Consider the following 9,921-nt stretch of genomic DNA (forward strand, 5'->3'; position numbering starts at 1 on the left):
CAGTGTGTTTAGGGGCGTTGTTTGAGCTGTGCCAGCCTGCGGAGCAGCTGCTGCTGCCTGGCCTTCAGCTGCCGTTTCTCCTGTGCCCGCTGGCGCTCGCTGGAATGCAGCTGTGCCAGGTACTCCGTGGCGCGCGTCAGGATGGCCACCTTGGGCGTCTTGGGGCACTCAGCCAAGCCGGGGATCTCATCCCGCAGTGTCAGGAAACGAGAGCGCAGGTCATTGCGCCGTTTCCGTTCCAGGAAGTTGTGTGTCTTGCGTTTGTCTGTGTCCTCACAGTCGGAGGACTGGGGGCTGCAGGGGTGGGAAAAGGGTGATGGGGGAGAGGCAGAACCACAGGGGGAGGGTGTGTTGGCGTCGGGTGATTCCGACCCAGCGGTTGCTACGGCGACATGTGGTTTGCTCTCAGAGTTCTGATTGGATGTGGAGGCCGGGGCCGGGTGTGGCTGGGTGTGAGAGAAGTTATGAGAAGAGTTTGGGGGCTCGTGTCGGACCCTCTTCCTGGTGGGGTTAGGGGGTGTGTGTGTGTCGGGGTGTGTGTCTGGGGAGGGTGCTGCGTAGTTGTGGTGCTGTTGGTGGATAGAGATGTGGAAGCGTTTCATACACGGGTCCAGAGTGTCCGTCCGGACCATGATTGTCACCGGCGTCCGCCTGTTTAGCCCACTGCCTCGCCCCCCGGTAACTGTGCCGTTGACCAGCCGCCGGGGCTTGTACTGCTTGTGTTCCACCGTCACCACATCAATCTCCTCTTCATCATCCTCATCCTCATCACTAGATTCATCATCTAGAGGAGCAATGAATGGAAAAGGTTAGTGACCACAGCAGAACAATAATGTGACAATAAGTGTGATGTTGATTCCATTAAATCACTATTCATTGACCCTTTTGACAGCGTCACCATATCTGATTATCAGCTGTTGTCAAACACACATGGGTCTTGAAAAGCCACTCTCTTCCTCATTAGTCTGCAGCCAATTCTACTAGATGAAAAGCCTAAATGAGTTTGACATCCTGGCATTTAAAGCATACTACATTTTCTATATTTTACATACTGTAAAAAGTTCTTTTTTTTGCATACCCAAAATGCCTACTATTTAGAACGTAGGTACAGGTATTTAGAGAGTGGCCACACACTCTCAAACACTGCACAACACACACTCTCATACAGAATCTAAAAAATGCATAACATACACAATCACTGCATAGCTCAGCCACAGGAGGTTGGTGAAACCTCCCCTCAGCAGCCTCCACTGACCTCAGCCTCATGCTCGGTGGAAAGTCCCTCTCTCCGGTTATTTATTTCAGTCATGTGAGTCATGAGAGAGAGAGAAAGAGAGAGAGAGAGAGAGAAATAGAGAGAGATAGAGAGAAATAGAGAGAGAGAGAGAAATAGAGAGAGAGAGAGAGAGAGAGAGAGAGAGAGAGAGAGAGAGAGAGAGAGAGAGAGAGAGAGAGAGAGAGAGAGAGAGAGAGAGAGAGAGAGAGAGAGAGAGAGAGAGAGAGAGAGAGAGAGAGAGAGAGAGAGAGAGAGAGAGAGAGAGAGAGAGAGAGAGAGAGAGAGCTCCAGGCCACGTCCAGACCACTGCACAACCAAACACACCCCCACTCCAACCGATCAATACCCCCCCCCCCAAGCCAACCATGCCCACACCCCATATAGGCCCCCCTCAGATCAGACCCCCTACCCACCCCATGCCCCCCACTCCTGCCAAGAGGGCCTGAAGATGAAAGTCACACATACGCCCAGGCCGTGAGAAGGCAAACAGGCCCAACACCCCACTCTTACACTAGCCCAAGCCAATGGCATGTACCAGATGCTCAGCAGGCTCTGCTCACACCTACTGGTCTGAGGCCAAACCACACAACTATGGAACACAAAGCCTTCACTATCTCATGCTGGAATATTTAAGGTCTGAGGTCATCTGCCTTTGACCTAAAGAGCAGGAACCCAGACTTCAAAGAAATCAGAAATACAGACATCTTCATCCTACAAGAAACATGGTATAGAGGAGACGGACCCACTGGTTGCCCTCTAGGTTACAGAGAGCTGGTAGTCCCATCCACCAAACTACCAGGTGTGAAACAGGGAAGAGTCTAAGGGGGTATGCTAATTTGGTATAGAGCAGACCTAACCCACTGTATTACATTAGTCAAAACTGGAACATTTTACATCTAGCTAGAAATTAATAAGGAAATAATCTCATGTGTGCTACCTATATCCCCTAATAGAATCCCCATAATTTAATGATGACAGCTTCTCCATCCTGGAGGGGGAATTCAATCACTTCCAGACCCAGGGACATGTACTAGTCTGTGGTGACCTAAATGCCAGAACTGGACAAGAACCTGACACTCTCAGCACACAGGGGGACAAACACCTACTTGGAAGTGACAACATTCCCTCCCCCATATGCCCCCCTAGACACAACTACGACAACATAACCAATAAAAACGGGTCACAACTCCTGCAGCTCTGTCGCACACTGGGTATGTACATAGTCAATGGTAGGCTTCGAGGGGACTCCTATGGTAGGTACACCTATAGCTCATCTCTTGGCAGTAGTACTGTAGACTACTTTATCACTGACCTCAACCCAGAGTCTCTCAGAGCATTCACAGTCAGCCCACTGACACCCCTATCAGATCACAGCAAAATCACAGTCTACTTGAACGGAGCAATACTCAACCACAAAGGCATCAAAAGCCCAACGAACTGCATGCTATTAAGAGAAGACAGGATGTGGCCCACTGCCCACAAAATGAGCTCGAAACCGAGCGGCACTTTCAAACCTCCTTCCAAATGGCTCCTGATTGGCGCAGCGGTCTAAGGCACTGCATCTCAGTGCTTGAGGCGTCACTACAGACCCCCTGGTTCGATTCCAGGCTGTATCACAACCGGCCGTGATTGGGAGTCCCATAGGGCGGCACACACAATTGGCTCAGCGTCGTCCGGGTTTGGCCGGTGTAGGCCGTCATTGTAAATAAGAATTTGTTCTTAACCGACTTGCCTAGTTAAATAAAAATAAAAAATATACGAGACACATTATTTCCCTCAAATTACACAAACCCACAAAGAATTCGAATACAACTCAAATTGACAAACTCGCGTATCTGTGAGGCGGAATTTCGCAGTGTGCAATCAAAAGTTGTGACCTGCTGCCACAAGAATAGGTCAACCAGTGGTCAGAAACACCAACGTAAATATAACAGTCTAGTGTTCTCAAATTCTGATTCACAACAAGGGACACCGTCTCAGAGCGAATCACTGGTTTTATCAGCGTCTCTCTCTCTCTCTCTCTCCACAATCATTCAATTTGAAATAAGACCGGGCAATCAAGCCACGTGCTGTAAGCGTTTCACTACAACCATTCGTTCACTATACAAGAATCATATTTTAGGTATCGTTGGTTGTAAGAACGTCAGCCATTCACAATGCAGAAATATCTTAGCCTTGTGTCAAAATGTGACGTTTAACACTGGGGCCTTGATTTAACATAGTGCAAATGTAATGGTTGATTTCAGCTCCAACTCTGACTAGACTCCAGGGAGCCAGTGGTAGCAGTACCGCTGCTCTCTCATCCCTTCTCAAATGGCACCCTAGTCCCTATAGACTGATCTACTTTTGACCAGAGCCAAAAGGGCAAAAGTAGGGAATAAGTGTGCCATTTGGTAAACTGAACAGAGACATTTTAGTCATTTTAGCAGACGCTCTTATCCAAAGCGACTTAGTTAAGTGAGTGCATACATATTTTTTCATACTGGCCACCCCGTGGGAATCGAACCCACAACCCTGGCGTTGCAAACGCCATGCTCTACCAACTGAGCTACACGGGGCCAAAGTAATTACTTCCTGGATTCGGCTTCAAGACAGAAGATGAATTTAATGGGACTCCAATGGGCCAAAGAGAGGAGGGGCTTATAGGTTATTGAGCAGAGGCTATTCAACTGGTGGCCCGTGGGTCAGATCCAGCTCGTTTATCAATTTAAAAAACGGTCCTTCACAAGTACAGTGAAATGCCTTTCTTGCAAACTCCAACCCCAACAATGCAATAATCAAATCAAATTGTATTAGTCACATGCGCCGAATACAACAGGTGATCATCTTACAGTGAAATGCTTACTTACAAGCCCTTAACCAACAATGCAGTTTTAAGAAAGAATACACACACACAAAAAAATCACAAAAATATACTATATAAAAATAATACGAAATAAAAGTAACATTGTAATACTCAACAACAAAAAAACTGGAGAAATAAGAATATGAAGAACACAATAAGTAAGCATACTATTTACGGGGTCAGTTCCAATACCATATGAACAATGTTCAGGGATACTGGAGTGATGGAGGTAGATATGTATAGGGGTAAGGTGACTATATACAGGGTCAGGCCCAGTACCATATTAACAATGTGCAGGGATACTGGAGTGATGGAGGTAGATATGTATAGGGGTCAGGTGACTATATACAGGGTCAGTTCCAGTACTATATGAACAATGTGCAGGGATACTGGAGTGATGGAGGTAGATATGTATAGGGGTCAGGTGACTATATACAGGGTCAGTTCCAGTACCATATTAACAATGTGCAGGGATACTGGAGTGATGGAGGTAGATATGTATAGGGGTAAGGTGACTATATACAGGGTCAGTTCATTACCATATTAACAATGTGCAGGGATACTGGAGTGATGGAGGTAGATATGTATAGGGGTAAGGTGACTATATATAGGGTCAGTTCATTACCATATTAACAATGTGCAGGGATACTGGAGTGATGGAGGTAGATATGTATAGGGGTAAGGTGACTATATACAGGGTCAGTTCCAGTACTATATTAACCTCTAAGGGATCGGTGTCCCATATACGGGACGGTTGAGCTAACGTGCGCTAATGTGATTAGCATGACTGTTGTAAGTAACAGCAAAACTTTCCAGGACATAGACATGTCTTAAATGGGCAGAAAGCTGAAATTCTTGTTAATCTAACTGCACTGTCCAATTTACAGTAGCTATTACAGTGAAAAAATACCATGCTATTGTTTGAGGAGAGTGCACAACAACAAAAAACGTATCATGGCAACTGGTTTGATACATTCACCTCTGAAGGTAAATAAGGTACTTACATTCAGTATTCTCTGATTTGTCATCCTAAGGGTCCCAGAGATCAAATGTAGCATAGTTTTGTTTGATAAAACCCAATTTTTGTATTAAAATGTAGGAACTGGGTTCAACAGTTTGAACCCCTGCTGTCTCTGGCTCCACACCCACCCCGCCCGGCCATCTAGATGTGTGAAAGTTAGTGTATAAACTAATGATCCATCATGTATGACATTCCTGGGAGTGAGTAAACTTACAATTTGTATTTAAGGAATACCTGGGATAGGATCAAGTAATCCTTCTACCCCCCCCACCCCTTACCCCACCCCCCAAAAATAAAAATAAAATAAGATAAGAGCGTCTGCTAAATGATGAAAATGTAAAAATGTATTACCATATCATTTTTGTATGTTCTCTATAGGTATGTACTTGAAAATCTATCAATTGACCTATTCGGCACATTTGGGCAGACTTGATACAAAATAGTCAAGTATTGCAATGCTTCAAAAAGAAAGGAGGCCCAAGGCACTCTTCATATAATTAATTAAAATGCCTTTATTAGTATGTCATGTTCAATAGAAACAAGATTTTTATCCGACGCGTTTCGGCTGCATGGCCTTCGTCAGGGAGTATTGCAATGCTTCACTGGATCAATCTGAAACTTTGCATACACACTGCTGCCATCTAGTGGCCAAAATCTAAATTGTGCCTAAACTGCAATATATTGTGGCCTTTCTCTTTCATTTCATAGATGATTAAAACATTTTTAAAAAATGCATGTTTATAGGGACCTGTTATCTACTGATGGGGGGGGGGAGAGAGTCTGCAGAAGATAGTCAACTGAGAAATGCCATGCATAAAAGGTTTCCTATGTGTAAATAAAACCAAACGATGAAGCGATGTATGTAAAATGGACAGGAAAGTAGAAATTAATTAACTGTGTTATAAGTACACGTGTGTTACATTAATTACACAAAATGTAAGCACTGAATTAGGCTCATTTTAAAGCACTTAGAATGAACTTTTAGCAACCTCTAATTGTAATAAAAGTGCTTCATAAGATTATAATTGTGTTTTTGCTTTGTTTTGTTTTTTATAGTGCTTTTAGGAAGAGTAATCCCATGTAGAACATGTCTGACCTGTAAATAACCTTTTTTTTATTTTTTATCTGGCCCCTTAAGAATATAGTTGAATATCTATAGAGCGTTATCATGCATGGAGTCAGATAGAGATTAGGATAGATTGATTCCTTGGTCTCGGTCTGTCAACCAACTAGTACCTTTCTGAGGTCTATTCTGCATTTTCCATTCAACTCTTCTGTGCTGAACTAGTGTATGCCTACCTGCACAGATTAATCATGAATTCCTAGCTTTCTGGCACCCAACCCCCTTTCACACCGTATTGAAATAGATGAGACCACATTTCGGACATAAATATGAATATCAAGCCTCGTATGAAACAGTGTCACACATTGCAAGAGATTTAACGAGATGAATGTCCTTTCTTATCACTGGCCTACTTGTCCGTCACTCATAGTTTGAACAAACCCAGCTTCTGATGGCGCTGTTGCCCCTTCAGTTCAGTGCAGGAAGGAATGCTGAGAGCACTGCAACAAGTCTCCGTTGTGACATTCCACACACATTAGATAGGGAGACCAGTCACATGCCAACCTAATCACCTATATAACTAGCCTACACTGAAGGCCAATGGAAAGTAGGTCTATGAAATGAAAAGAATGTAGCGACCATATTTATTACAAGTTATTCGGGTTATCCAATAAGTGCATCGCAGGTACTTAAAATATCAAACTAATGTGTTTCTTTCAGTGCAGTTGAGGATTAGGAAACGGTAAGAACATTAAAAGGGAACAGTGACATAGTTAGACTAGAGAAGTGAGAGGAACACAGGACACTGTTCTTTCTAGCAGCTGAGCTTTTGGACCATAGCCAATCAACAGATGTTTAAATGGGCGGGTCATTCTCACAAAGCAGTGGCGCTGCCAGGGGCAACGCAATGCAGTCACTAAGCCTATAGCCTTCAGTGGGGGGGATTTAACAGCCACATTACAACCAATACTGTTCAGAAAAACCCATTTTGAAAACTGATAATAGCCCATCTTGCATCCCTTGCCACCTAGGCTAAACCTTAGTGGCCAGTAAGGTCACTATGGCAAATTGGCAGCATCCACACTTATGATTGACAATATATAGGAGCTTTTTAATACTCAGTTTCACAGTCCAATGTTGAACGTATAACGTACCTGATGAGTCTTTGTGGGTCTCTGAACCGGAGGACACCGCCGGTTTCTTAAACGGTCCCCCGGTTAGCGGGAAGGGGAGAACAGCAGCCGGGTCCACGTAATCCGTCGCCAGGCTACCGAGAACCGGAACCGCCACGTCCACTGGCACCGTCACGCACTGCGCCCTCCCGGCGGCGGTGATGCCAGCTCCCGACGCCTGCACGGACAGTTTGGTCGGCCCCGACACCGGACAGGAGGCAAGCCGCTCCCCGACAACTTTCTCCAGCTGCTTGCCAGCCGAGAAGCCGCTCCACATGCAGTCCTGGATGATAATGGAGCTCAGGTTCCCCAATGCCTCGTCGGCGGGGCTCTGTTTGCACGGCACATCCTGGTCGTGCTCTTGACCTAAAAACTGGGACACCCACTCGAGTTTGTCCCCCAGCGAAGGGTAGACCACCCCGACCCCGGCGGCCCCCTCCGAAGTCCGGATAGGGGACATGGGCGGGGTCGGTACTAGTTCGAATTTTTTCCATATGTCCTCGCTGGGCGCAGTGGATTTAGAGAAAGTCTCGTCCAGATCGTGGTCATCGTAGAAGTAATGTTGGTAGTGATCGTACTCCATCTCCCAGCCTGACTCATAGCGAGAGGCGGTGGTGGAGTTTATGCCCGGCATTTAGAGGTCAGGGCAGGCGTGGGTCAGGAAGCGCACTCTTCAACTGTGAACTGATTTCCGTTATCACTAGCCTACCAGGTGTCAGAGAAAGAGGACACTGGGAATCAGCCAAGCACGTTCGACTGTTATGATAAACACAGTAGTCTGTTATGATAAGGCTATTGTGTTTCTGTCCATCTTACAACTGTCAATTTCAAGTGAAAACATTTCCTTCTTAAATAAGGAAGTGTGGGTTATCACGATTTATCATTAACACTATGCTTTTATAGATTTCTAATTGCTTAGGGCATGTCAAGTCCCTTATGCTTCCTTGATATGTTTTGTTTGAAAGGTTATTTGGTTCTAGATTCGGTAATTATAGGCCTATTGCAACCAATTACCCCGTGAACTATCGTTAATAGCTGCACTGAAACAACCTGGCTGCTACAATGTTGCAAATGATTGTTAGAAACATTGTTGTCACTGTGCCGTCATGGCCTCAGAACAGTGTACAACGATAGAACTACAGAACACCAAGTTTCGCACCATTACATTATACAACAGTGCCACTACACCGGTGAAATACATCAACAGTTAAGCAACCCTCTTTGTAGGCTAAAAGCCAAAAGCTTATAACACCCTGTGTGTTTATTCAGGGCTACTTGGCTTTTAACATGCCCTTTTAAATGGTGGCCAAAACAACAAATGCCCATATGTCTCAATAAAAAAAGTTTTGCGTCCTCAGCAACACTCACCGTTTTTTTTTACCGTGGCCAACACACCGTTATTATCTCACAAAGCATTGAGAAGCAAGAGAGAAAATAAATTCCAATCCACTGATAGACCTAAGTCTAGCCTAATTAAATAACAACAGGCGTGTTCCACAACCCAAACTTGTGAAACACTGCGATGTATGCTTTCTAGTAGTTGGCGTTAGTCAATAAATAGAACACACTTCCGTCCGGGAATGGAGAAAGATTTGTTTTATCTTTGTTAAATATTTGAATAATCCTTTTAGCGTTGGTGAAACTAAAGGGGCGTCTTCTTTAATTAATTCCTATAATGCGTAGTAACCAACACAGCGACACGGAGGCTTCTTGCGGTAAATGACTCTCACTAATTAGATGTTGCTTTCAGTTGAACGCTCACTATTTGACTCCTGCGCAGTGTGCGCACCAAACTGTCTGGGAAAAGTAACTCGAAGGTCTACTTCCCATAACCAGCGACTTGGATAGATTTCACAACCGACACTAGACAAGCCTGACTACTGCACAATATGATGCGGTAGGGAGGACAGTGATTAGCTTAAAGGGCGGGGGGAATAGGAAAGTCACGCCTACCGTTTAAAGGGACATAGTCATTTCCAAGGAATGGGGGGGATACCTAGTCAGTTGTACAACTTCATGCATTCAACTGAAATGCGTCTACCGCATTTAAACCAACCCCTCTGAATCGGGGCGCCCGGGGACATCCACGGCGCCCGGGGAACCAGTGGGTTAATTGCCTTGCTCAGGGGCAGAACAACAGATGTTTTACCTTGTCAGCTCGGGGATTTGATCCAACAAACCTTTCGGTTACTGGCCCAACGCTCCTTATCGCCATGGTAACTGTCACGATGTCAAATTGTATGACTGTGATTTAATTGATGACAATGTGACCATGATGTATACCTCACCTGAGCCACGGGCCTGTTCACCCCGCTACCATCTAGAAGGAGGAGACCGTAAAGGTGCATCAAAGCTGGGACCGAGAGACTGATAGACAGCTTCTATCTCCAGGCCACCAGACTGTTAAACGGTCACCACTAGCCGGCCTCCGCCCAGTATCGTGCCCTGAACCTTTAGACACGGTCACTATCCGGCTACCACCCAGTACTCTACCTTGCACTTTAGAGACTGCTGGTCACTTTAATAATGTTTACATATTTTTTT

The 9,921-nt window shown here is 45.2% G+C and overlaps 1 protein-coding gene across 4 annotated transcripts in view; it reads right to left on the bottom strand.

The window, feature by feature from the left end:
* LOC121557197 (protein L-Myc-1b-like) overlaps positions 1 to 9,243 on the bottom strand; it is a 10,163-nt gene extending 920 nt beyond the window's left edge. For 2 of the 4 annotated variants that reach the window (XM_045206861.1, XM_045206859.1), the window contains exons 1-2: positions 7,360 to 9,243; positions 37 to 784 (exon numbers count right to left, since the gene is read on the bottom strand). In XM_045206861.1, coding sequence (XP_045062796.1) covers positions 37 to 784; positions 7,360 to 8,011 — 1,400 coding nt within the window. In that variant the 5' untranslated portion in view covers positions 8,012 to 9,243. Of the gene's footprint in view, positions 785 to 7,359 lie in introns of all 4 variants that reach the window. The other 2 variants (XM_045206858.1, XM_045206857.1) reach the window with 2 other exon arrangements.
* Positions 9,244 to 9,921: the final 678 nt, after the last annotated feature.

This window comes from Coregonus clupeaformis, chromosome 24 (assembly GCF_020615455.1).
Source record: "Coregonus clupeaformis isolate EN_2021a chromosome 24, ASM2061545v1, whole genome shotgun sequence".
NCBI classification, from domain to species: Eukaryota; Metazoa; Chordata; class Actinopteri; order Salmoniformes; family Salmonidae; genus Coregonus; species Coregonus clupeaformis.